This window comes from Cajanus cajan, chromosome 10 (assembly GCF_000230855.2).
Source record: "Cajanus cajan strain Asha chromosome 10, NIPB_CcT2T_4, whole genome shotgun sequence".
Taxonomy (NCBI): Eukaryota; Viridiplantae; Streptophyta; class Magnoliopsida; order Fabales; family Fabaceae; genus Cajanus; species Cajanus cajan.
The window spans coordinates 33,587,485-33,614,465 of NC_138526.1; the positions used below are offsets into that span (position 1 = coordinate 33,587,485).

General features: G+C 34.7%; 5 protein-coding genes across 5 annotated transcripts; 3 read left to right on the plus strand and 2 right to left on the minus strand.

Moving 5' to 3' along the window:
* Window positions 1-8,624: 8,624 nt before the first annotated feature.
* Window positions 8,625-10,808, plus strand: LOC109801920 (glutathione S-transferase 3). The gene is made up of 2 exons (XM_020363086.3): window positions 8,625-9,013; window positions 10,243-10,808. Exons 1-2 carry the CDS (start codon window positions 8,699-8,701, stop codon window positions 10,585-10,587), a joined length of 660 nt encoding a protein of 219 aa, XP_020218675.1. The 5' UTR covers window positions 8,625-8,698; the 3' UTR covers window positions 10,588-10,808.
* Window positions 10,809-11,326: 518 nt separating this feature from the next.
* On the plus strand, window positions 11,327-12,986 carry LOC109801919 (putative glutathione S-transferase). The gene is made up of 2 exons (XM_020363085.3): window positions 11,327-12,112; window positions 12,489-12,986. The coding sequence occupies exons 1-2, from the start codon at window positions 11,792-11,794 to the stop codon at window positions 12,831-12,833; spliced, it is 666 nt and encodes a 221-aa protein (XP_020218674.1). The 5' UTR covers window positions 11,327-11,791; the 3' UTR covers window positions 12,834-12,986.
* Window positions 12,987-13,376: 390 nt separating this feature from the next.
* Window positions 13,377-14,924, minus strand: LOC109801923 (putative glutathione S-transferase). The gene is made up of 2 exons (XM_020363089.3): window positions 14,313-14,924; window positions 13,377-13,952 (listed from the first exon to the last, which is right to left on the minus strand). The coding sequence occupies exons 1-2, from the start codon at window positions 14,625-14,627 to the stop codon at window positions 13,608-13,610; spliced, it is 660 nt and encodes a 219-aa protein (XP_020218678.1). The 5' UTR covers window positions 14,628-14,924; the 3' UTR covers window positions 13,377-13,607.
* Window positions 14,925-16,899: 1,975 nt separating this feature from the next.
* LOC109801922 (glutathione S-transferase 3) lies at window positions 16,900-18,516 on the plus strand. The gene is made up of 2 exons (XM_020363088.3): window positions 16,900-17,286; window positions 17,979-18,516. Exons 1-2 carry the CDS (start codon window positions 16,972-16,974, stop codon window positions 18,321-18,323), a joined length of 660 nt encoding a protein of 219 aa, XP_020218677.1. The 5' UTR covers window positions 16,900-16,971; the 3' UTR covers window positions 18,324-18,516.
* A 73-nt stretch (window positions 18,517-18,589) lies between these two features.
* LOC109802815 (putative glutathione S-transferase) lies at window positions 18,590-20,867 on the minus strand. The gene is made up of 2 exons (XM_020364208.3): window positions 19,768-20,867; window positions 18,590-19,118 (listed from the first exon to the last, which is right to left on the minus strand). Exons 1-2 carry the CDS (start codon window positions 20,080-20,082, stop codon window positions 18,777-18,779), a joined length of 657 nt encoding a protein of 218 aa, XP_020219797.1. The 5' UTR covers window positions 20,083-20,867; the 3' UTR covers window positions 18,590-18,776.
* Window positions 20,868-26,981: the final 6,114 nt, after the last annotated feature.

Below are 26,981 nucleotides of genomic sequence, written 5' to 3' on the forward strand. Positions count from 1 at the left end.
AAGAGAAACGAAAATGAAATGTATTCTTCAAATGTAAATATTCAAGTTCCACAACCAGCACAACCAGAGAAGACAAGAGAAGAACGAAAATGGCAACCCAAAGAGAAGAACGAAAATGGAAGCTCAAAGAGAACAAAACGAAAATGAAAGCAACAGGGAACCACAAACGTAAAAACACTGTAGCTGCATGAAAGAAAAACGTCCAGAAAACTAAAGAGAGGCAGCCCCCTACGTAGTCACATCAGCCCCCTCCTTAATGACTGCCAAGTCAGCCTTACCCTAGGTGCAGTTGACCTAAAACGAAATTGGGCCCCCATCAATACAAATCTGACCCAAGTTACATTAAAATAGAGTTAAAATTGAAAATAAATGCTGAGGTGGAAAATGGTGCAGCGATGACATGGCAGATGACGTGGAAGATGACGTGGCAGCTCCACTTGAAGTCCAGAAATTAATTTCAAGCCCAGATAATTATTAAACTGCCCTGAAAATGAAATTTGGAATAATTAGATTCAGAAAATTCAAATTAGTTAAAATATGAATTACCGGTCTAATTAAAGCCCAAATAGAAAACAGTGCAGAATATAAACAATTAAGCACAAATCAGAGATTAAAATAAGTACAAAAAGGTAAGAAAATAGGGAAAAATAATGACTCATCACATATTGCCAAAATAAAACAAAAATTATGCATTAACCCGATTAAATCAGGAAAACTCGCCAAGTCACTGATTTTAGGTCAAATTTGTCGAGTTAGACCAAGTTGCATCTGGTTGAAAGCATCCTCGATCCATTGGTTCACTCAAACCAATTAAATGGCTAGTTTCCAGGTAAACCGATTGGGTCGACCAGTTCGAGTTGAGTTTAATAACACTGTACAAAACTCAAACTTGAGACTTAACTTATGGGGATTGAATCTAGTATAGTCCAACTAACAACTTATTAGTCTAATATGATTAGTTTAACACTTTTACATCCATTGATGGAAGCCCATGCGCCAAGGGCCCAATTACTAAGGCTATGGTCAAGAGATTGGGGGAGGAATGGGCCAATGTTCAAGAGAGACCCATGACACTTTTTAGTTGGGTTGTTCATTAAAGCTCATGTAGAATAGGGTTGGCCCAATTGGGCTTGTATTTTGTTTAAAGGTCTTGTATTTTGGCCAAGTAGACTAGGTTGTGTTTGGGCCATGTAATTCGGTCATTTATAGTTTTCATTTCATGTGAGTGTGTCTAGTGGAATTTGAGACACATTTAGAGTGCATTTAGAGTCATGTGATCGGCCATCTGGGTGGTGCACATGGTGTGACTCAAATTCACTCCAAATGTGAATCAAATTACATTAGGTTGCATGCATCACATGTGGGTAACGGATTGGTGCCGAGAATCTAGGGAAGAAATTTAAATTTGAATTCTAGGCTCCAAGGGTTTAAATTAACCATGCCATGGTTAATTTAAACTCTTGGCCACTTAGCTTCTTGTGCACATTATCCGTGGCCTATATATAGGATACTCCATGTGTAAACTCTCACTTTTGAGCATTTTATGAGAGATATATATGCATTTTCTCTCTAGCCGAAAGTCACCATTTAAGTGAGGAAAGTTTTCTCTTCTCCTTGAGATTTTCTCTTTGTTGCCTTGGAGCTCTAATCCGAAGAGCTTAGGCAAGCCTTGTTCAACTATTCTCCTTCTTCTCTTGGTCTCAATACTTGAAGAATTTTCAAGAAATATAGGAAGGAGTGGCATGAAGTAAATCCATGGAACATCCAATTCGCACTCCATCATCCACTAGTCGGAGAGAGATAGTACCTACCTCTATTATTTAAAAAATAAAATATAGATGATTATTAATTAGTGAAAGGTAGAAAAAATATAAATTAAATAAAAATAATAGAAAAGATGTAGTAGGAGAGAGTAGTTTAAAAGTTATTGTAAGAACAAAATTGTCAAAAAAAAAGAAAATACATACATTAAATCAAGATATTACCTTTATATAAATTATAAATTTATTAATTATTTCATTAGTCAATTTTCATTTTATATTATAAAACTTGATTTTTTCATTTTCAAATCCACTTTTATTATCCTCATTCTAGAATAAGAAATATAGTATGATTTGAATTTATAATTTTTTTGTGTGCAATTTTTCTTGAAATCCTTTTATGCAGAATTTTGTTATGAATTTTTAAAACTTTATATATATTTTTTGTGTAAATTTTTCTATGATTTTTTGAAAAATATGATTATTTCCTCATTTCTTAAGGAATTTAAATATTTTTTTTCATATAATTCTCATACAAATTTTGTTTTGTATACAAATTTAATGTTCCTTGTATTTTTTTTACAAAAAAAAATTTCCTGTAATTTTTTTACTAAAATATATATAATTTTTCTATTTTTTTTGATTCAGTAGCAGAAAGAGGATATAAAAGTTGGAAAATAAATAAATAATAAGAAACATGAGAATATTATTAAAAATATAAAATATTTAAATTTCATGAAAACAAATAATTAAATAAATATTAATATTTGAACAAATTTTTAAATGATTAAAATATTCATGTGAAATGATATTATCAAAATTATTATTATTTTTAATTTATATTCTAAATTTAATTATTTTGACTTCAAATAATTTTTCAAGCTCCAGTGCTCCACCATAAAGCACACCATTTCTTTTTTATATAACATAATAAATATGACATCTTATCTTTAACAACAATTTTAATATTTCTTTTATTAATATACTAAATTAAAATAAATAATAATCTATTAATAAAAGAGATATCCTATTTTAATGTACACAAATATTGGACTAATTTACCCCCTTAACAATTTCTTATTCATTATCTTTTATTTATTTATTTTTCTCTCTCTACTTTAATGATATTCAGTTTCTAAACTTCTCTCCTAATCTAATGCTCTTAAGTTACATTTCGGTCTATGTTAAAATAATGCTTAGTCAGTAAAAGTCACGTCTCACAAGCATAGATTAAGCATTGACTTTAGATAGATTATTTTTATAGATAACAAAAAATATTATCTCTTTAAATAACTATCATTATTTTTTCTTAAATAAAAGGACATGAAATATCTCTTTTTTCTCCTAATAATAATAATAATAATAATAATAATAATAATAATAATAATAATAATAATAATAATAATAATAATAATAATAATAATCTATGAGAAAAATATCATCCACTTTTCAAAGACAATTATACTTCTATATTTATATTTTTTTTCACTAATCTACTTTCACTTTATTTATTTCATTTTCTGCACTTCTTCGTCACTTACTTTATCTCTCTCTATATTTTTTTTTATACAAACACAAAGTTAAAATTATATAAAAAATATTTAATTTTTATAGGTATTTTTAGTTTAGGAAAGAAAATGAAAATAAAAAATTAAAAGGAAATAGAAAAAAGTGTAGAAAGTAAAATAATTTTTAAATTATTTTATAAGAGTGAAAACGAAAGGAAACAAAAGCAAAAGTTTTTTTTTAATTATGTGTTATACATATATATCATAAATATTATTAATAAAAAAATATGAAATTAAAGAAAATTTAAACTTTTTTATTGAAAACATCATCTTTCTCTCAAATAATAGAAAGATGTAAAAACATTGGTGTCATTTGATTTTTTTACCCTTCCTTCACATCTTTGACAATGCGAGAGGAAGGAACTGATTTGGCAATTTCCTTTCTTCCTTATCTATTATTCCCTTAATACAATGTATGACAAGTTCTTTTTGCTCTAACAAAACAAAAAGTCATTGCTTTTTGTGTTGAAAATTGTCCTCATAATGTAATAAATTAACCAATTTATCTCTGTTCTGTGAGCAACTCTCGTACCTTAACAGACCACGCAATAAATCAATTCAAAGAATAAATTGTTAATTTCATATTCAATTTTGGCACCAGATTTGTAATCGATCAAACCAATTTTCTGCCGTGTAAAATATCTATATCTTTTTCTTTAATTAACCTCTCCATAGAAAGTGATTAGTTTATATTTCTTTCCCTATTAATTTCTTTTATTCATGAGAAAAATTATAAAGATTATAAAAATATGACGAGAATTGAACTTAATTTTCTCGTATTGTTATTTCTAAATACATCTTTAGGTGTGACATAACATAAGGGGGGTGATAATTAATTAGGTGTGATAACATATTTTTTTATAAAGTATCTGATTAAGAATTTGATTCTTGTATAACTTATATAAAACAATATTTGTAGAGATATATATGATCCACTTTTGAACAATAAAATAAATGAAACACATTTTTGACTTTCTTACCATTCTTATCACACACTTCATCCGTGAAAATTTTACTTAAATAATATTTTTTTTTAAAAAATTACAAAAGTATCAACTGTGCAGGTTTATTTACCAATATAGAACTGTTTACTGTTCATGCTCAGAATTCGGTTCCCAGGGAACCGAATTCTGAGTTATTTTAAATTTTTTTTTCGTGTTTCTGGCCCATTTTGGGCAAATGTTGGAAGTAGAACGGCCCGTTCTGGATTAATGAGTATGGCCAAAATTGTAGAAGCAGAACGAGCTGTTTTGATGGGAGAACGAGCCGTTCTGGTTTGGAGAACGGGCCGTTCTGGAAGCAGAACGGGCCGTTCTGCTGGGTTTGAGAACGGGCAGTTCTAGTTTGGGAACGGGCCGTTCCAGTTGAAAAATTTACGTATGTTTGAAGGGACCAGAACGGGCCGTTCCGATTTTGGAACGGGCCGTAGTGGTAGGTGGGCGAAAAATCTTATAAATAGGCCTCAAATCCTCTCATTTCTACACACCTCTCATTCTCACTCTCTCTTCTCTTCTGTTCTCTCTTTCGTTCCTCTTCTTCTCTCTGAAGACCAAGAGGAACTCAGAGGATGAGATTCTGCTCCAATTTTAGTTCCGATCCTTGTTTAAGGAAAAAGAGGAGGAGGTTCTACCCAAGTTCCTATTTATCCAGGTACGGGAGAAAATGAGATTATTTATATGTGGAGTTACATGAGAGAATTGGGTAGAAGAAGAGCCCTTAGGATTATGAGCAATTGTATAATTATTTCTGTTTGAAAAATTATTGGCATTATTTGATTCTGTATGAATTTAGGAGTATGAATATATGATTTATTCGGAGAGAGAATGAAATTATAGAAAAGTGCTTGTAGGCTAGGTTTTGGAAAAATTGAAATATTTCTGTTTGAGGAATTAATGATATCATTGGATTCTATATGTGTTGAGGATTAGAAATATATATTTAATTTGTAAGAATGATAATCTGAGAGGGAGAATGAAACTGTAGAAAAGTGCCTGTGAGTTAGGTTTTGAAAGAATTGGGGGTTTTATTGTTTATGTTAAAGTTATATGAAGTTGATAATTCCATTGTTTATAATATTAATTTATGAATGTTATTATTGTATAGATTGATAAGAATGAATGATCTTGATGTGAATTACTTGAGGGGTGTGTAAACCCTTATTTTGTTGGGCTTATCTATTGTGTATGTGAGGTGGAATTGTGTACGTGATGTGAATTTGAATTATGAGATGAGATGTTGTATGGATGTGATTATGATTGTGATTGTGGTGCCTCACATCAGTGCCTAGGGATGGCACGGCCCCTAGGTAAGTGATGCTACAGGGAGGGCGTGACCCTAGCATGGTGTGGGATGAGTAAGACAGTTAACACACACCACTTATGTCGATTATGGCAGCCCTGACATAGGGTTAATTGCAAGAGACTGTATGGATTGTAATTTGATTGTGGTTCCTCACACTAAGGATTAAGGATGATACGAACCCTGGTAGTTGATGTTTCAGGGACGAGCGTACTCACGGATGATCAAGGATGATACGAACCCTGGGTAGATGATGCTTCAGGGACGAGCGTACTCCTTAATGACTAGGGATGGCACGACCCCTGGGTAAGTGATGCTATAGGGAGGGCGTGACCCTAGTTTGGTGTGGGAGGCAATTAACCTGTATCACTTGTGTCAGATGTGGCGAGGTCTTGGCATAGTGTTAATTGTAAGATTGGTGTGAATTATGGATGTGAAAATGATATTGTTAATTGTAAGATTGACATGAATTATGAATATGGAAATGATGTTGTAAATTGTATAATTGGTGTGGATTATGATGGATTGAGATATGTATGTGAAATGAGATATGTTAAATGTGAATTGAGATGTGAAGATGATGAATGATTGATATATATATATATATATATATATATATATATATATATATATATCTATATATATTTTATTAAATAATGAATTATGATGAGATTATATTGTGATGTGTTTGTATGTACTTTGCATATAGATATTCTCTTTTCTCACCGTATAAACTGTGGATATTTTAGGTGAAGAAGATCCGGCTACGAGTGACATCTAGAATGCCAACAGTTAAATTATGGGAATGCTTTGATAATGTGACATCGGGGTAGAGGATTTCTAGGACAAAATATCTATATGGATTTGGTATTGTAATAAATGTTTTTAAAATTGTAAACTCTTAAATTTTACCTTTCAAGTTTTATTTTTAGTCATTTTCTTATATTGAAGAAAGAACAGTTTCGAAGTTTTATGTGAACCCTTTTACGAACCCTTTGAAAGTTGATTCTTCTTAATTAAATTATATTATATATGTGTTGGGGTAGACAAAAGTAATTAATGTTTTGTAAATTTCAAATCTCAATAATTTCAAGTCGCAAAATATAGTATAAATATTAATTGAGATTATTTTAAACTATGGTTGACGGACGAGAAATTTTCGTATCAGAGAGAACACTTGGACGGTGAAGTGTGATAATTTGACCCTTAATTTTTTAAATTTAATTTATAACAAAATATATTATTTTAATAAAATTGATTGAATAATTAAAATTTTATCGATAATTATATTGTTTGAGAGAATATATTCTCTATAGTTCAGGGATAATTGTACACTTTAAGCGCAAGATATTATCTTAAGTGATTGTTTAAATATATTATTTTAATAAAATTGATTGAATAGTTAAAATTTTATCCGATAATTATATTGTCGAAGAGAATATATTCCCTATAGTTCAGGGATAATTGTACGTTTTAAGCGCAAGATATTATCTTAAGTGATTGTCTAAATATATTATTTTAATAAAATTGATTGAATAGTTAAAATTTTATCCGATAATTATATTGTTGGAGAGAATATATTCTCTATAGTTTAGGGATAATTGTACGTTTTAAGCGCAAGATATTATCTTAAGTGATTGTCTAAATATATTATTTTAATAAAATTGATTGAATAATTAAAATTTTATCCGATAATTATATTGTTGGAGAGAATATATTCTCTATAGTTCATGGATAATTGTACGTTTTAAACGCAAGATATTATCTTAAGTGATTGTCTAAATATATTATTTTAATAAAATTGATTGAATAGTTAAAATTTTATCTGATAATTATATTGTCGGAGAGAATATATTCCCTATAGTTCAGGGATAATTGTACGTTTTAAACACAAGATATTATCTTAAGTGATTGTCTAAATATATTATTTATAACTGATATTAAATGTTTCTTAACTTCTAAACATTAATATTAAATATTATTTCATGAATCCTGATTAATTGATATTATTATAATTTTTATGTTAAGAATACACTAAAAATTAAAATTTACTATCAGAATTCAAAACTATAACTTCATCCCAAATTTAATTCTTTAAGGTTAATTCACTTGGATCAAGAAATATCCGATGAATGTGAGTGAGGACTAAAAATTTATTGCTTAATATCCCATTATTTTAACTTTATTATCTTTTTTTTAAAAATAAAAATAAAAAATTTAATCTTTTTTTTTACTATTTGCCCAGAACGGGCCGTTCCAAAACCAGAACGGCCCGTTCCAAACCACGTTCTACTTCCTGAAAACGTCCTCCGGAACGGGCCGTTCCAGGGCCGTTTCAGATTCAAAAAAATGTTAAAATTTTTATTCTGGAACGGGCCGTTCTGGGTCCATTTTAATTAAAAAAAGGACTCTGTGTCTTTAAGCAGAACGACCCGTTCTGCTTCCGGAATGGGCCGTTCCACTTCCAACATTTGCCCAAAATGGGCCAGAAACACGAAAAAAAAAATTTAAAATAACTCAGAATTCGGTTCTCCGGGAACCGAATTCTGAGTTGAAAAAACAAAAAAAATAAGATTTTGAAGTTCAGAATTCGGTTCCCCGGGAACCGAATTCTGAGCATGAACAGTAAACAGTTATATATTGGTAAATAAACCTGCACAGTTGATACTTTTGTAATTTTTTTAAAAAAAAATATTATTTAAGTAAAAATTTCCTTCATCCGTCATATCAAATTTATCACACCTAATTTTCCATCTTTTTCAACTCTTGGAGTGTCAAAAGTCCCTTTTTCTATATAAAATTATTTTTCTTGTTCATCTTTTGTCGTTTTCCAACTGAGAATTGCGAATAGAATTCTGCATAGATAGCAGATAATACTAAATAAATCGAAATGACGTAATTGAGAACGTAACACTAACATAAAGGACTTTATATCCTAAAGAAAAAATGAGAATCATCTACATATTTCTTTTGTGGAAAAGTTTGTCTCATCAATCACTATAAATGACCACGTGCCTTGTTATTCCACAGCATCTTCACAACTTCAGTTTGGTTTGGTGATCCATTGCAACAATGGCAAACGAGGTTGTTCTGTTGAGCACATGGCCTAGCATGTTTGGGATGAGAGTTAGAATTGCATTAGCTGAAAAGGGTGTTAAGTATGAATACAAGGAAGAGAATCTGCAGAACAAGAGTCCTTTGCTTCTGCAGATGAACCCTATTCACAAGAAAATTCCAGTTCTCATCCATAATGGCAAACCCATTTGTGAATCTGCAATTATAGTGCAGTACATTGATGAGGTCTGGAATCACAAGGCTCCAATTATGCCCTCTGATCCTTACCAGAGAGCTCAAGCCAGATTTTGGGTAGATTACATTGACAATAAGGTACATGTTTTAATTTGTGGAATGTTTACTTGAAATTGTTAATTAGTATTTCAATATCATGATTCGATGACCCATCTTAAATCCTCCAAACATGCATTTAATGTTTTTCCACTTCTTAGAGTGTTATTGAGAATATATAATCATGAGTGTGTTTCTTTTACGGATTAAAAAGTTATTTCTTCAAATATTGAGTTGGAAATTTGCAAATGTTATATTCTCATGCTTTTTTACAGTATTAAAAAAATATTTTAGAGTATAACTTATTTTTGAGAAGGTCAACACAACATGATTTATTTTATTTTGATTTCCATGATAGGGGAAGAGAAAGCTGTATTTTGATGAAAACGTGGAAAGTTATACTTTAACCTTTTTCAGCTCATTTTTTTATTTTATTTTAATTAATTTAAAATTTTTAAATATTTTAAAAAATGTTAAAATTTCACTAAACATATTTTTAAATATTTTCAGGAATAATATTTCAATAATAATATTCCTAAGAATGTGACACTAGAAAAAAGTAAGATCATACCTGAAAACAAACGCTCTATGGTTATTTAAATCAACTTGCTGGGAATATTTGTTTGAGTTGGTTACTTTTTAGAACCATCCTCTCTCATACCAATACTTGAGAGGCTGAAGAGTTAACATCGGTGAGAACTTCACCAGTAGTCTATGAAAAATCACACAAATGAACTTGCTATCACATTTTTAGCTAAAATCTCAAGTTATTAGCATGGACTATGAATCTTTTCACTTATATGTTATTTCTCTATCTATTGTGAGACTTCTCATTTCCACTTTCACATTACATAACTAATTTCAATAAAATTATGGTTGGATATTAGTCAAATTGCCTAAACCAAAATTAATTTCTCCTCATTAACACATAATTTAATGAAAACATAATGATTCAAATGATTGTTTTTCTTCTTTTGATCCATCATAATTAGATAATGATAAGTTCAAATTTAGGACCCAAGTCTACTACTAGACTGACTCCAGTAGTTCTGGTTATGATTAAATTCATTACCTATCTCAATCACATTTAATGATTTCAATCAATTATGCTTTAAAATCAGTGAGTTGTTTCTTACTAGAGTCTCAATGGGACTATAAATTGATTAGTGATCTATTATATTTTGGTGGGAAGATTATTAGATTTAATTTATATTTTGTGTGTTAGTTTCTTTTTTTGGTTACCAATACTAATTTTGTGATGTTCAATGTAGATGTATGATACTTGGAGAAAAATGTGGCTTTCTACAGGAGAGGAGCACGAGACATGGAAGAAGGAGTTGATCTCAATTTTTAAGCAGTTAGAAGAGACACTGGGTGACAAACCTTTTTATGGGGGTGACACCTTTGGGTTTGTTGATATTGGTCTAATCCCTTTTTACAGTTGGTTTTATACTTTTGAGACATATGGCAACTTCAAAATGGAAGCAGTGTGTCCTAAACTCATAGCTTGGGCTAAGAGATGCATGGGGAGAGAAACTGTGTCCAAAACTCTTCCTGATGAGAAGAAGGTGTATGATCATGTTGTGGGAATGAAGAAGGCACTTGAATCAAAATAGAGGGACTTCATGAATCAATCACCACAACAAAAATTAGCATTTTAAATATGGTATTGTATGGTCTTATGTAGTTTTATCTTGGGCTTGTTAGGCTTTGGTTATCTATGGTTTAGTTGACACTTTGATGTGTCTTGTCTGAATAATAAGATTAAGTTGAGGGATGAATGCATGTATGTTTAAGTTGTGAACTTATGATCAATAAAAGTTCTTTCGTTAGTACTCTTTGACATTGCAATGATACCATATCTAAAAGAGAGATTCATGGCTCAATTTTATACCATATTTGGTGCTTCCTGTAATATTTTCCAGTGACTATTTATTTTTATTGACAACGATTATTTAACTTTAAATTTACAATTTAAGAAGTTTCTAACATATCTCTGTAAGTACTCCCAACTACAAGTGTCTGATTAGTTTGTGACTACATATTTTAATACGAGTACTTTTGCTGCAAATGTTTGAATAATTCAATATATTATTTGATAGAGTTACTATGTAAGAGACGATTAGTTTCCCTGTTTCTTGATGCTTGGATAGAAATTATAGGGGATATATAGTCTTAGATACTTGTAAATTTGTCACTCGAGATCGCCAATAAACACTTAAGTACCATGTTCTTCTTTCTTCTGGATTCTGTTCATCTAGAAAAGTTGTTTTATGCACTTTAACGCTTATTAAATTGTTAGATTTGTGTCTATGTATTCTCATAATTTGCCGTATACGTATATATATATATATATATTTTCATAGAAAAAATCATGTTTTTTTATTTAAATTAAATAAGTTATATTTTTTTAGAAATATTAAGGAGTTATGAAAGTAATCTTGAAAGCCAGGACAAAAAAACTTGTGAACTAAAATCTAATTTGCCCATCTGGCAGCCGCCCTTTCTGACTCTTTACACATTCCTTTTGACTTGTCAGAAAAATAATCAAAATATTTATAGGTTCTGATAAACAGTGGCTATAGCAAAAGTTAGGATCATTTTATGCTCTTTTTAAATAAATTATTTTTATGAAAAAGTTATTTTTAATTTATTAGTGTTTCAAAGTCAAGCTTAGGATAAATCCTTGTTGACAAGTGTTTATGTAAACTATTTACTAGGCATTACTCTATTGACATCAATATCTCTTCAATTGGACCAAAGATAAACTAAACTTCCAGATATTTGTTCACTTCACTCTCTCAGTGGTTGCCACAAACAATGGTGGAGGAGGACAAGGTAGTTTTGTTGGGCTCTGGGTTCAGTATGTTTGGGATGAGAGCTAAGATAGCTTTGGCAGAGAAAGGAATCAGATATGAATACATGGAAGAGGATCTTACCAACAAGAGCCCCTTGCTTCAAGAAATGAACCCAATTCACAAGAAAATTCCAGTTCTCATACATCAAGGGAAACCAATCTGTGAGTCCCTTATAATTGTTGAGTATATTGATATGGTTTGGCAACACAATTCTCCCTTGCTTCCCTCTGATCCCTATCATAGATCTCAAGCCAGGTTCTGGGCTGATTTTGTAGATCAGAAGGTAGAATTCTAAATTTGAAGATTAGGATTATACAATATCTATATTCTAGAAAGTTAATAGAGTGAACACCTATTTTGAAATTTGAATTTGGAAGTAATTCTTATATTAATTTATGAAATTAAGAAATTGGCATAATTCCTTAAAATGTTAAATAAGTTGTTAAAGTTAACTATTTATTATCATTTCGATTCCTGAATGTATATCAATTATTATTACTTTAATTTTGGATTAATATGATTATGAATTTATACTTTTAAGAACAGATTTAATGATTTCTTAATTTCAGAGATTAATATAATAAGGACTTCTAAATTTAAAGACCAATTTAGGTGTTCATTCAAAGTCATTAGCAACAACTAACAAGTATAAAATGCAGGTGTATCATGCTTCTAGGAGGGTATGGATTTCAGAGGGACATGAGCAAGAAGTGGCAAAGAAGGACTTCATAGATAGCTTAAAGCAATTGGAAGGGTTTCTTGGAGACAAGCCTTATTTTGGAGGTGACACATTAGGGTTTGTTGATGTTGCTCTCATACCTTTTTATTGCTGGTTTTATACTTATGAGACCTTTGGCAACTTCAAAGTGGAGGCAGCGTGTCCAAAGCTTATCTCCTGGGCCAAGAGATGCATGAAGAAGGAAAGTGTATCTGAAACTCTTGCAGATGGGAAGGAGGTTTATGAGTCTGTGTTGGATTATAAGAAGAAATTTATATTGAACTAAGGTTACACTGTAAAGTGTTAGGCTAATTATTTTTCTGTTAGCTATTGTAATTACAATAAAGTCTCACAGTTTGTTAGCAAATTTCATATTGGTTGTACTTGTAAGCTTATAAATAGGCATTCTCATTTATGAAATACTGCTTTATTTCTTCAATTTTGTCTGAGCAAGTTGCAGCATTTTGGTTCTTGTTAAACCTGATATTTAACAGTATGAACACATGTATTTAAAGTAAGGAAATTAACATTAGACAGACCAAAAGTTGATTTGGATGAATATAAATTCGAACATATAGTTTGAGTTAGTCGTGACAATTTGCATTGGACATTGAGGTGTGTGAACTAAAAGAGAAAAACCACATGTTTCTAGCCTTGTCAGAGTCATGTTCTTTATTACACATTCCTTTTGCGATTTCAAGACTCCATTATGAAGATCTCTTCATTGAATTTTTGGTTTTGTGCACTTTTTATTTTTATTTTTTTAATGTATATACTTTAAGCCTAAAGTATGCATTCATATAACTTTGTCTTCCAAACCAATATAATGAATTCATGATATATATGCCATTTTTTTTATCCATTGATATATATGTGACATATTAATACAATTTGGTGAAAATAAAAGACAATGTTGCATTGGGGGTCACAAAATATCCTTTGAAAAGAATAAGCAGCAAAACCAAAGGCACACACATATAAGTGCTGTTTTGTAATGCCATTATTCATATTATACAGCACTCAAGTGACTAGATTTTCCAATATGCACCCTGCCTCTAGTCTACCCTTTGTTTAAATTCTTTCTCTTCTGAGAAACGTGATCTTTGACCTTCTGCTCCTCGGGAAAACTCTTGGACACACTCTCTTTCAGAGTGCACCTCTTAGCCCAAGCAATGATTTTGGGGTACTGTTCCTCCTTGATGAAATTTCCATATAAATTAAAGGTATAAAAATAACAGAACAAAGGAACAAGTGCAACATCCACAAAGCCAAGGTTTTCTCCACCAAAATAAGGCTCATCCCCGAGTTGCTCTTCCAATAGCTTCAGACACTCCAGAAATTCTTGCCTGGCAGCTTCTTTTTCTTCTCCTTCAGTTGTCCAAAACTTTATGGCAATCTCATATATCTATTTCACAGTGAAAGTTTAGTAGCAAATCTCACATTTTTCAAACAAAGGTTATTTGATAAAAATAAAAAAATAAAGTTACACTGACCTACCTATGATTTTTTCAAAATTTGCACAATACCCCTGTCCTTTTAATTTTATATTGATTCTATTCAGATACAAGTTAAATTTTTTTTTAAGAATTTTCTGTTCAAAATAATAAGTTAATTTTTCCAATTCAAAAACTCTTTTAAATTGTATCCAAACTGACTCATAACTCCTTTAAAGGAGTATCCTATATGCTTTATGAGTAATTTCAAACAACTAAGGGAGCTAGAAACAATGATAATAATAATGAAGCACCAAAGAGAAGCAAAGTACCTTGGTGTCAACATAGTTAGCCCAGAATCTAGCTTGTGATCTCTGATAAGGATCAGAAGGCAACAAGGGAGACTTATCATTCCAAACCTCATCAATATACTCAACAGCAATGAGTGATTCACATATTGGTTTGCCATTGTGAATGAGAACTGGTATTTTCTTATGAACTGGGTTCATTTGCAGGAGCAAAGGACTCTTGTTGCTTAAGTCCTCTTCTCTATTCTCATACTTGATGCCCTTTTCCTCTAGTGCAATCCGGATCCTCATCCCATAAGGGCTTAACCACAAATTCAAGAGAATCACCTCATCTCCCATTGCTCAAACAATGCTCCAACAAAAGCAAAAGTGAGTAGCAATGGATTTTGGTGAGTCAACTTGTAGAGAATGAGGGGTTTTATGACATGTGAAATGAGAATAAACTATTCCACCAGAGGAAAAATACCTATCACGGATGTTTCTGCATGGTGTTTCATCTGTGTCGTTTCTTGATTTCAGCATCTGATTCAGACGACAATTGAGACAATGATTTTATTATTATCATTAACATTATTATTATTCAGACGGCCAATGAAACAACAAAACAGAACTACAAACAATAGCACAACTAATTAATAATAATACATAAATAAATAAACAAAAATAAATAAAATAAAATGAAAGTTTGATACAATTAGCATTACACTTATTAATCTTAAATAAAGTTTATCTAGATACAAGTTAGAAATATTTTTGCAAGTTTTTTTTATTAAAAATAAAAAGTATTTTTTAATAAAAAAGTTCTAAAAAGCATTTCTAAATTCCTATTAAAAAGTCATATTTATAATATAACTGCGTATTTGTGCATGGTTTTACAATGAATGTAGGACTGTCATGAAAAGATACCCAAATTTGAAGGTTATCATGTTCAATGAGAAGCTGTGCATGCCTAAGAAATTGATGAAGAAACCGAATGATGAAGTATGAGAAATCATTCCTTAGAATAGCAGAACTTGGCATGTGTAACTGTCAAAAAGAAGCTGTATAAATTATTTTCATGCATATATGCTAAAAGAACAAGTCTTTTGATGATTAGGCTGAAGCCATAATATTAACAGTAAACACAATTTTATTGCTTTAACATTTGCATGATGAACTTATCAATTATAGTTCAATAAAGTTAATTAATTGATGGAAATGATCAATGAACATCAATTAAGAAAATTATAAAACAACTGGGACTAATTAAGAAACGGTACGATCAAATTAATTATATTAGATTAAATAATCATCCTCTATATTTGTATATGCTCCTTTGTTTATAAATTATTGTATGATCAATTGGTAATTTAGAAATATAGAAAATTAGAAATAGGAGAGATGGTTAATTTATATGAACAAAGTAATTAACTAATCGAGAGAAACGCAAATAATCAATCTAGGATTTCGGCAAATTGAATTTGGGAAAATTGAAATCAATAACGGTCACAACTCTAAAGTTTATTTTTGCAAATTTAATCAATTCACAATTTTTTGTTTACAACAAATGCAATTTTCTTTTAAACTATTTTCTCATCAACTCTTTCACAAAATATAATCTCTTAAAACAATTAGTAAATTGGTAATTGTCGTTTAATCCTTTAGTTCGATATCTAAACTCATCATTTGTTACTACTGAAAAAAAAAATTATGAAACATTTGTTCTGATGATCGGGTCTATCCGGATCCATATTCGCCCTATCTACACTTTTTTTTCCCCAAAAAGAATATCTCATTGCTTTTTACATTAAAAATTGTCCACAAACAATTTATTTTTGCCACATTAACTTCGTAAACTAGTCAAATTAATTTAGAAATTCTTTTAATTCTTTATCAAACAAACAAATTTATCAATTTACCTATAAAATAATAAATTACATTATGTCCTTGTTTTCAATTAGCAAAAATTGACCAATTATCCTTTGAAAAAGTTAAACGGTCAATGGCAAATAACTTTTCTATTTTTTCTATTACAAAGTTTTGAGAGTACAAATGTTACTTTTCTTAAAGTGTGTATATATTATCTTCATTTATTCTTTTCAAAAGTTTAAAAAATATAAGAAATGGGCACAAAATTCTTAATGTCAATAGTCAAACGCACACTTAACTAATTAAAAGGGTATACAAATTTTGTAATCATTCAATCCAGTTTTACAAATAATATTATTCATGCAATTGTTGGGATATAAACAAGTCCCACATCCATAAAATAAGAGAAAATTAACAACTTATAAAACATACTCGTATTTTAATAATTGAGAGACTTTTTAGATGATGACCAAAAGCAAAACTCTTAAGACTAAGGTTTAAAGCGGACAATATCTCATCACCATAGAGTATAATTCTAACAGAAATAACTTTTTCATAATATTTGATACAAAACTATCTTATCCTTTTCTCTGTCTTGATTTACAAGTTGTGAGTTGCAAAAAGAACTCAACCTAAGATTATTAAGCTCAAACGCAAGTGCATATTTGTTTTTTGTATAAGTCTCTGACTCTATCATATAAAAACGTAAGTGCAAACGTAATATACAAGCCTTGTCTTATAGGAACAGTTTAATTGTTTTGTAAAAGGTTGACTCAATCAGTATAAAAATTTAAAAGCTCGCAACATATGTACACTCAATTGGATTTTGGTGAGGATGGCAAACGAGGTTGTTCTGTTGGAAACATGGGCAAGCATGTATGGGATCAGAGTTAGAATTGCATTAGCTGAAAAGGGTGTTAAGTATGAATGCAAGGAAGAGAATCTGAGGAACAAAAGTTCTTTGCTTTTGCAGATGAACCCTATTCACAAGAAAATTCCAGTTCTCATTCATAATGGCAAACCCATTTGTGACTCTGCAATTATAGTGCAGTACATCGATGAGGTCTGGAGTCACAAGGCTCCACTTATGCCCTCAGACCCTTATGAGAGAGCTCAAGCCAGATTTTGGGTAGATTACATTGACAAAAAGGTACCTACTTTTGTTCTCTTGGTATAAAATATTTTCGATCACAACAATAAGGATCGAACTTAACACTTTGCATATTGATCAAGTCCTTATGCACTTGACTAAACTTGGTTAAATAAAATTTAGAGTAAATTAATGGTTTAAATATATTTTTGATGATTCATCTTACTAGAAAAATTTTAAAATGATCATTTTAATCATCTGGGTTTTGTATTTTAGTTAATATTGTCTTCTTGATTGATTTCAATTTTCGGAGTTTCAATTTTTTTTTTACTAATTTAAGATGCAAAATTATTTCATTAGATTCACATACACACAAATTATGAAACTCAACTAATTATGTTGAATAAAAAAAGACTAAACATGATGAAATCACATGATAGAACTAAGTTTGATTTCTTTAAACAAAATATTGGTTTTGGGTATTGTGAATAAAAAAATATATTAAAACAAAATATCCAAAAGATGACAATTTAAATTCCTTGTTAAAGATTAATCCTCAATAAAGTTAATAGATATTTTGTACCTATAACATAGATACTACTTACTATAAGAAATGAAAATATATAAACTTTTTTTGTTTTTTTGCAACCTTTTCAATTTTGGGGGGGAAGAGTATTAGATTTCAGTTTATATAGATTGTGTGTTACTTTCAGTTTTTGCCACCAATACTAGTTTTGTGATATTCAATGCAGGTGTATGATACTTCTAGGAAAATGTGGCTTTCTACAGGTGAGGAGCACGAGACATGGAGGAAGGAGTTAATCTCTGTTTTTAAGCAATTAGAAGAGACATTGGGTGACAAGCCTTTTTATGGGGGCGACACTTTTGGGTTTGTGGACGTTGGTTTGATCTCTTTCTACAGTTGGTTTTATAGTTTTGAGATATATGGCAACTTCAAAATGGAAGCAGAATGTCCTAAACTTGTAGCTTGGGTCAAGAGATGCATGCAAAGAGAGACTGTGTCCAAAAATCTTCCTGATGAGAAAGAGATCTATGATCATGCTGAGGCAAGCAAGAAGGCACTTGAATTGAAATAAGAGGGATTTCAATGTCATGAATCAACCCAATAAAAATTTTCTTTTTAAATATGGTATTATAAGGTTTTAATTTGTATTCTCTTTTTTCATGAATAATGATTAAGATCATAGTTACACATGCCATTGCGGTTTCAAGACTTGTTAACGAACTTCCATTATGAAGATCTCTTCATGGAATTTGTGGCTTTGTGCACATCGTTTTGTTCTTGTATATACTTTAAGCCTAAAATATGCATTCATATAACTTTGACTTGCAAACGAATATCTGATATATGACATCTAAATACTATTTGGTAGAAATAAAAGAGCATGTTGCATTAGATCACAAATATCCACTGAAAATAACATTAGTAGCAAAACCAAAGTGCAGTATGTAAAGCCATTATTCAGAAGATAGAGCACACAAGTAACAAGAGGCAATATTTTGCTATTGGCACCCTCTCTCTAATCTATTCATTTGTTCAAGTCCTGTCTCCTCTTCGAAAAAACCTCTTTGACCCTCTGTTCCTCGGGAAGACACTTGGACACAGTCTCTTTTAGTGCGCACCTCTTAGACCAAGCAATGATTTTGGGGTACTGTGTCTCGTTGATGAAATTTCCATATATATTATAGGTATAAGTATAACAGATCAAAGGAACAAGTACAATATCCAAAAGACCAAGGTTGTCCCCACCAAAATAAGGCTTGTCCCCCAGTTGTTCTTCAATTAACTTCAGACACTCCAAGAATTCTTCCTTGGCAGCTTCTTTCTCTTCTCCTTCACTTTTCCAAATCTTCACGGCAATCTCATACATCTATTTCACAGTGGAAGTTCACTATCAAACTTCACATTTTCCAAACAAAGATTGTTTGATGTAAAAGCAAATTATACTAATTTCTTCAAAATTCACACAAATTCCTGCCTTTTTAACTTTAGAGTAACCTCCCTTAAAAATGAGAAGTTTCTACATGATTCCTGACCAGTTTCTACATGACATAAAATCAATGTTATCAAAATTTTCTTATCGATTAAAAAACTTAAATGTGTCCTACAATGATTGGTTGAAATCATAGTTACTTGTTGATCCTAGACTATTTGATAATTTCTCTTTAAAAGGGGTGAGTGTGGATCATTTCTGATACCAGAGTTTCAATGGAAAGAGATTCACACAAAAAATTGAATAATGAAATTAACACATTCATCTTCTGTTTGTGTGTATCTCTCTTCCGTTGGAATATTGAGTAACAGAGAGGATACACAGTTTAAGGACATACCTTGTTGTAATTTGAGTAACTAGTGGATGATATTCTAACAAGGCAGAGGTATTGTGTGAATTTTGAAGAATCACAAGGGTTGTGAATATAATTTGCTCTTGAGAAGATGATAGAAAACATAAATAGTGATGATAAATGATAATAATAATAATAATAATAATAATGAAGCACTAGAGAGAAGTAAAGTACCTTGGTGTCAACATAGTTAGTCCAGAATCTAGCTTGTGATCTCTGGTAAGGATCAGAAGGCAACAAGGGAGACTTATCATTCCAAACCTCATCAATATACTCAACAGCTATAAGTGACTCACAGATGGGTTTGCCATTGTGAATGAGAACTGGTATTGTCTTATTAACTGGGTTCATTTGCAGGAGCAAAGGGCTCTTCTTGTTGACATCCTCTTCTCTATTCTCATACTTGATGCCCTTTTCCTCTAGTGCAATTCGGACCCTAATCCCATAAGGGCTAACCCAGAAATTCAACAAAATCACCTCATCTCCCATTGCTCAGAAACAAGACTCCAATGTAAAAAAATCTAAAGTGAGTGGCAAAGGAGTTTGGTGAGATGATTTATGGAGAATGTGGAGTTGGATGAAATGTGACAACAAACTAAATGAAAAGTCCCTGTCAGGGATGCTTCTATGCAAATTGTTGCATCTGTGTGGCATTTCTTCATAACATCACCTGATTCAGACGGCAATTGAGACGTTGGTTTGAGTTTTTATTTTATTTTTATTATTTTTAATATTCAGGCAGCTAATGATATGGGATTATTGGATTTGTATTCATTTGAGAGGATATATATATAAACTCTTATAACTCAACAAATGTATGAAAAACAGAACTACAAACAATAGCACGGCTACAACTAATAATAATAATTGTCAACCGAAGCACTTTGTCCAAATACATAGGAAGAAAGAAGGGCGGCTGCTGGTTCTGCAAACAGATTTTAGTTCTCTAACTTTTTCTTCTTCTTTTTTTTTTCATATTTTTTATGATTAGCCCAATGCATGTAGCTTATTTAATATATTTATTTTATGAGATTTTACTTATTAAATTTAAATAAATAAAAATTGACATTTCTTTATGTAACAAATTAAAGTTATTTACGATAGATTATGAGAATACATGGACACAAATTCAACTATCAATTTTTTTTTGTCAGAATGATTCTTTTTATATATGTGAGATTACTAAAATTGTTGATCGAAATTTCTTAAAAAAAATTAAATAATTTTGTTTGACTTGGGATTATCATAATAATTAATAAGTTATTTATTGTATTTTAATTATGAAAAAGTAATGTCTTAAGATATTGGTTGAATGAAAATTGGAAATGATTGGATATTTGTATAATTAATGATCAATCAAGAAGGAATTTATCAACTTATAGAAATGAGTTTGAACTCTACGAATAAAAGTAATATCCTAGTCAGGGAAATTGATTGGAAGTAGAAATGAATTTCTTCCATCATTTATAATATGTTAACTTAATAAAATTTGGAAATAATATCATACTCTAGTGTTACATCGTAGTTGTAATAAAGGAAGAAAACATTATATGTTCTAATAATTCTTGAAAGCAAAATATTAGGAGTGGTAAAATAAGTCAACCTACTTAAAATTAGGTAAGGCAAGTTGAGCGACTAAAGAAATCAAGTAAGACAAGTTAACTAACCATTAAAAACATTAGGTTGAAAAATATAAATTACTCTACTAAGTGATGGGTTTACCCACTTTAATTAATTGATGAGTTAACAAGTTGATTCACTTTCAAATTTCAATCTACCCAAATTTTAAAAAGAAATAAAATATCAATTGAAGTGTTTTAATATAAATTATTAGTTCAACCTATAATATTATTATTATTCTTACCGAAAATCTGTTGTAGAGATGATCCTCCGAGTAAGATTGGTGAGCCTCCTTCGCTGGTACGCTTGATGCTCCAAGATGGGGGTGGTACCTGCAAAAGAGACTCCGATGCTAAAGTTAGGGTTTGTATGAGTATGAATCTCGTATATATAATGCACGTACCTTGATGTATATTAGGGTTGCGTTGGACCTTGGGCCTGAGATTAGTTATGATTTGATTAGGTAGAGAATCTCGCCTAGACCGAGATTCCCTGAGATCGGTTACGATCTATTTAAGTGCCAAGCTGACGTCACGTAGCGCGTGTTCGAGGTCAGCTCGTGCTGTGGTACCGAGCTCGGAGCTCGGCTTCGGAGTACGGATAGTACACTAGCCCCCCGAGCTCCGAAGACCGTAGGTCGAGGAGTTAAGACCGAGCTCGTCAAGTGGGTGCGACCTTTCGCGTACGCCTGCTTGTTGAGATGCCACGTGTCATAATTGGTCACTTCTGAAAACGTGCAAGTGGCGCGTTAATAGAAGTGACGGTTATGTAATGATGGTTTGCGTTTGTCATGATGGTTCTCCATTAATGTATCGTCAGACGTGCCCCTTGGCTGACACGTGGCGTGACCGTTTTGAATTTGGGAGAAAACCTTCTTTTCTCTCACTTGCGCCTCTTCACCTTTCACTTTACTCTTTTCGTTTTCTTTCTCCCTTGGCTTCTTGCGCAAGCTGCTTTGTGCACCTTCGCTTCCGTCCAGTCTCCGTCGCTGTTTTCACAGTTTCCGCCGCCGTTTCTGGTAACCCCGTCATTATTAGGGTTGTTTGTAAGGAAGAGTACCAGGTACTTCCTTTCTATAGTTTTCTTTTTTCTTTTCCCCAGATCTTCTTTTTCTTCTTCCCAAATCTTCTTTTTCTTTAATGGCTGGTGGAAGTGGTGCCGGTTCTTCTGCGCCTGCCAGGGGCAAGGTGCGCGGCAAGGCGGTGGCTACCGGGAAAGCCGCTGTCGAGAAGAAGGACTCACCTCCGCCCAAGGACCTGGAGCCAGGCATCCCTGGTTACGACTGGGTCATGCGTGAGATGGCGGGGGTCCAGAGCATTTTTCGGTCCTTTCTTGAGGTTAATGGGATCCCGAGATCGTGTAGGGTTTATGACCCTTCCATTTCCCGGATGATCCGGCTTGAACCCTGCCGGGCCGGTGAGGGCGTGTACATGGGGAAGTCTACCGACCCTCCCCATTTCTATATGTACCACTGTTTTTTTAGGGATTTAGGTGTCTGTCTTCCCTTCACTCAGTTCGAGTGTGATTTTTTAAACTTTGTCAACTCAGCTCCTTGCCAGTTGCACCCCAATAGTTGGGGTTTTTTGAGGGCTTTTCAAGTCCTGTGTACAGTTTTAGGGATAGAGGTGTCTCTTCCCGTCTTCCTTCATTTTTACCAGTTGAAGTTAGACGTTCCGTCATACGGCATACTATCTCTGAGTGGGAGTAGGGATGGAGGCTTGTTTACTCTCTACTCCCAGTCGTACAAAAATTTCAAACAAGAGTTTTTCCGAGTCGCTCTTGTGAATGTCGACCCATTGGAAGATGGGGCGTTCTACTTCGGCGGGCTGCTGAAATTTCCCTTCTATTGGTGCCCCCGACCGTCTAGGTTTCATGGGGTGGGCCAAGTGAAGCTTTTGGAGGCGGCCGCCATCGAGAAGCTCGCCGCGCTTCCTCGTCCGCTGGATTGCAAGCTCGTTCTGTCGCTTGCGAACTCGGCGTATAGGGAGAGGGGCTTGGAGAGTGAGTATTTTGTTTTTTGGTGGTTTGTTGGAGTTTGTGTAAATTCCCTTTGCTGATGTGTTCTATTTTCTGTCTGTAGGTATCATGGGAAAGAACTTGTGGCGTGAGCTAAAGCATCGCTACAATGTTACCGAGCTCGAGGTCCCCGAGCCTCGAGAGGAAGATGCTTCCCCCTGAAAGTTAACCGGAAAAGAAAGAGGGGAGCGAAGGAGGTCGGGGGGACCTCTACCCCTCCGAACGCCGAGGAGGTGACCTCCAAGGCTGCCGACGCTGGTGCGGTAGACCTTATCGAGAGTCCACCGCCCAAGGGGGCTCCTCAGGTGGCCTCTGAGGAGATGGCTCAGACTGCCGAACAGGTTGCTCAATCTACCGAGGTGGTGAGTACCTTGTCTCTTCGGCTTTTTGATGTCTTCTATTGTGTTTTTCTGTGTTCTGACCTAGGGCCCTCTTCCACAGGCAGGAGATGCTGCCAAGGCGGCGACCCAGGCTGCTGGGCAGGCCGCCCAGGCTGTCGAGGTGGCGGCTCCAGCCACCGAGCAGGCTGCCCATGCTGCTGAGGTAAGTAGTGTTCCCTGATTTTCGTGATTTCTTGTATGTTGTCGTTTTTCTTTTTTGACATAGCGCTGGTTTTCACAGGCGAGGTCGGAGGTTCCTATCGTGGACTTTCCAGTTACCGAGCAGGGAACGCCGGCTTCCGCCTCTGTCGAGGCTCGTGGCAAAGGGCCGAGTCTTGAGGTCCCCGTGTCCACCCCTGCAGCTTCGGCGCCGCCGTCTGGTTCGTCGCAGGGGGCTTCCCGAAGCCGATACATAGCCCACCGCTTCGAGAAGGGCCTTTCAAAGGTGCGACCATGTGAGTGCCTCGGCTGACATGGACTCGTTGTGGAGCACGGGGGTGACTGCCGAGAAGTTCTTCCCTCAAGGCTCGCTGAGCTCCGAAGACCAGGGGCTGATAGACGAGGTCGGGCCCGTGGATAGTTTTGACGCTGCTCAGGTCCTTCTGCAGAGGGCTATGGCCATTATGGGCCACTGGAAGCCTCGGTGGTCCAAGCAGCAGGAGGACTTGGTCAGACTGAGGGGCCGAGTTCAACCCTTGAGGGATGAGAACAAGGTCCTGAAGGGGGAGAATAAGGTCCTTAAGGAGGAGAATATGGTCCTAAATGCCGAGTTGCGAGCTGCGAGGGGGGATCTTGCGAGGGTGCAGAAGTCCCTGGAGATTGCTCTGCGCTCGAACGAGAACTATGCTTCTCAGGTGGGCGAGCTGCAAGGTTTGGCCTCCTCGTCCCGAAGTCGGGTGCGCTTCCTCGAAGATGAGGTGACGTCTTCCCGTGGTCGGGTTCGCTCTTTGGAGGATGAAGTCACCTCTTTGAAGAGTGAATTGGTGACGGCGGCCGAGAGGAACCTTTGCGACGAGGTCGTGATTGGCGGCAAAGAGGAGGAGGTCGCCGCCTTGAAAATGGAGCTGGCGAGGCAGGAGGCAGAGAGGGCGATGCTGGAGAAGAAGCTAGAGGAAACCGAACGAGTCATCGTGGTTGAACATAGGCGGGGTTTCCTCAAGGCGACTCGCCAGGCAAGGCTTCTTGCCCCGGGGTTTGACTTCTCTGCCATGCACGTGGAGAAGGTAGTCTGCTTTGGGAAGCTAGTAAGGGAGAACGACCTCGAGGGTAGTTCTAGTGAGAACGCCTCTGCGTAGGCCACTTTTTGTCGTAGCTGAGTTAATGTTTTTCTGTTTTACTTTTTGTTTGGAATTCAAGTATAGAACTTTTGGATATTGCTTGGGTATGTATATATATTCTTCTTTGTCTTTTTGCGTTCTCGCTTTCTTTTGCCTTTTGCGCTTTTTGGACTTGGTTTTTGCCGTTTGCGCTGTGGGACATGTGTTTGACGTCTTGATTTCGGGTTTTGATTATTTAACTCTTGTAAAGGTTCGTACTCTACCTCGAGTTGATCATGTTGCGGTTCGAACTCGACCTCGGAATTTGGGGTGTAATGTGTTTTATCAAGGTTCAAACTCGACCCCAGGTAAGAGTATTGAGGTTCGTATTCGACCTCAAACTTTAACGAGGTTCGGGCTCGACCTCGGATAAGCGTGCCTAAGGTTCGTATTCAACCTTAAATTGGAGTAAAATTGATTTTATTAAGGTTCGAACTCGACCTTGGGTAAGAGTGTTGAGGTTCGTATTCGACCTCAAACTTTAACGAGGTTCGGACTCGACCTCGGATAGGCGTGCTTAAGGTTCGTACTCGACCTTAAATTGGAGTAAAATGATTTTATTAAGGTTCGAACTCGACCTTGGATAAGAGTGTTGAGGTTCGTATTCGATCTCAAACTTTAACGAGGTTCGGACTCGACCTCGGATAGGCGTGCTTAAGGTTCGTACTCGACCTTAAATTGGAGTAAAATGATTTTATTAAGGTTCGAACTCGACCTTGGATAAGAGTGTTGAGGTTCATATTCGACCTTAAACTTTAACAAGGTTCGGACTCGACCTCGGATAGGCGTGCTTAAGGTTCGTACTCGACCTTAAATTGAAGTAAAATGATTTTATTAAGGTTCGAACTCGACCTTGGATAAGAGTGTTGAGGTTCGTATTCGACCTCAAACTTTAACGAGGTTCGGACTCGACCTCGGATAAGCGTGCTTAAGGTTCGTACTCGACCTTAAATTGGAGTAAAATGACTTTATTAAGGTTCGAACTCGACCTTGGTGAGAGTGAAAGAGGTTGTTTTGATCTCGTCCTCTATAAAAACATAAAATAAGAATATGGATTGAGCAAATGAGTCATTTTATTGATTATGTCTGTGTGCCTCGTTAAAAACCCTCTCAGTCAAAGACTGAGGCGGGAAAAGAGTGCACAACTCATTCATACAAAATTAGTTGAAATGAAACTTAAGGAAGACTACGGAGATCGGTCCTTGGGCAAGATCAGTGGCCTCCCTACGGGTGATGTGAGCTACGGTGGGGGGATCCCCCTTGCTTTGCTTGCTGGACGAGGAGATCTTCAGACTCTCGGCGTAGCACTGCCGAGCTGTCTTCTGATTTGCTTTGACGGAGATGATTTTACTGTCATTCCCTGGGAATTTCATGGTGAGGTGTGGGGTGGACACTACTGCTCCGAGTTGATTCAAGGTTGGCCTCCCGATGATTATGTTGTAGGAAGTGTTGGCTTCCACGAGGAGGTACCGAACCATGACCTGTCTTGTGTCCGGAGGTACTCCGAAGGTTGTTAGTAGGTCTACGTACCCCCGAGTGTGAACTCGCTCTCCTGCGAAACCGACTAGGGGCTCTGTGTGAGGTTGGATGAGAGAATGGGGGACGTCTAACCTGAGGAACATCGGCCAATATAGGACGTCGGCCGAACTCCCTTGGTCAATGAGTGTCTTCTGCACTTCCCAGTTGACTACTTCTACGACGATGACCATGGGATCATCTTGGTTAGGGCTGACGCCTGCGTAGTCCTCGTCAGAGAAAGAGATCGGCGGTGAGCTCTGGTGCGAAGCCGAGGTGGTAGAGTGGATGCAATTGATATTCCGTAGGTGTCTCTTCCAGGCCGAGCTGCTGGCGCCTCCCCAGCGAAACCACCTGCGATTGTGTTAATCACTTCCCGTAAGGGGGCTATCCCTGTCTCCTGGCTTATCTCGGCTTGCACTGCGCCGCTGGCATTTTGTTAGGAGCCAGAGGGTTGGTCCGTGCGAGCTCCCGAACCACGGCCTCTGCCCCGTCCCCGACCACCATACCCGCCTCGGTAACCCTGCTGTCGCTGGACGTA

What these genes read in the sequence shown, in the direction of transcription:
- LOC109801920 (XM_020363086.3), top strand. Translation starts at nt 8,699, where the DNA reads ATGGCAAACGAGGTTGTTCTGTTGAGCACATGGCCTAGCATGTTTGGG. An exon ending in TAGATTACATTGACAATAAG is followed by an intron (nt 9,014 to 10,242) that starts GTACATGTTTTA and finishes TGTTCAATGTAG; the next exon opens with ATGTATGATACTTGGAGAAA.
- LOC109801919 (XM_020363085.3), top strand. Translation starts at nt 11,792, where the DNA reads ATGGTGGAGGAGGACAAGGTAGTTTTGTTGGGCTCTGGGTTCAGTATG. An exon ending in CTGATTTTGTAGATCAGAAG is followed by an intron (nt 12,113 to 12,488) that starts GTAGAATTCTAA and finishes TATAAAATGCAG; the next exon opens with GTGTATCATGCTTCTAGGAG.
- LOC109801923 (XM_020363089.3), bottom strand. Translation starts at nt 14,627, where the DNA reads ATGGGAGATGAGGTGATTCTCTTGAATTTGTGGTTAAGCCCTTATGGG. An exon ending in CTAACTATGTTGACACCAAG is followed by an intron (nt 13,953 to 14,312) that starts GTACTTTGCTTC and finishes ACTGTGAAATAG; the next exon opens with ATATATGAGATTGCCATAAA.
- LOC109801922 (XM_020363088.3), top strand. Translation starts at nt 16,972, where the DNA reads ATGGCAAACGAGGTTGTTCTGTTGGAAACATGGGCAAGCATGTATGGG. An exon ending in TAGATTACATTGACAAAAAG is followed by an intron (nt 17,287 to 17,978) that starts GTACCTACTTTT and finishes TATTCAATGCAG; the next exon opens with GTGTATGATACTTCTAGGAA.
- LOC109802815 (XM_020364208.3), bottom strand. Translation starts at nt 20,082, where the DNA reads ATGGGAGATGAGGTGATTTTGTTGAATTTCTGGGTTAGCCCTTATGGG. An exon ending in CTAACTATGTTGACACCAAG is followed by an intron (nt 19,119 to 19,767) that starts GTACTTTACTTC and finishes ACTGTGAAATAG; the next exon opens with ATGTATGAGATTGCCGTGAA.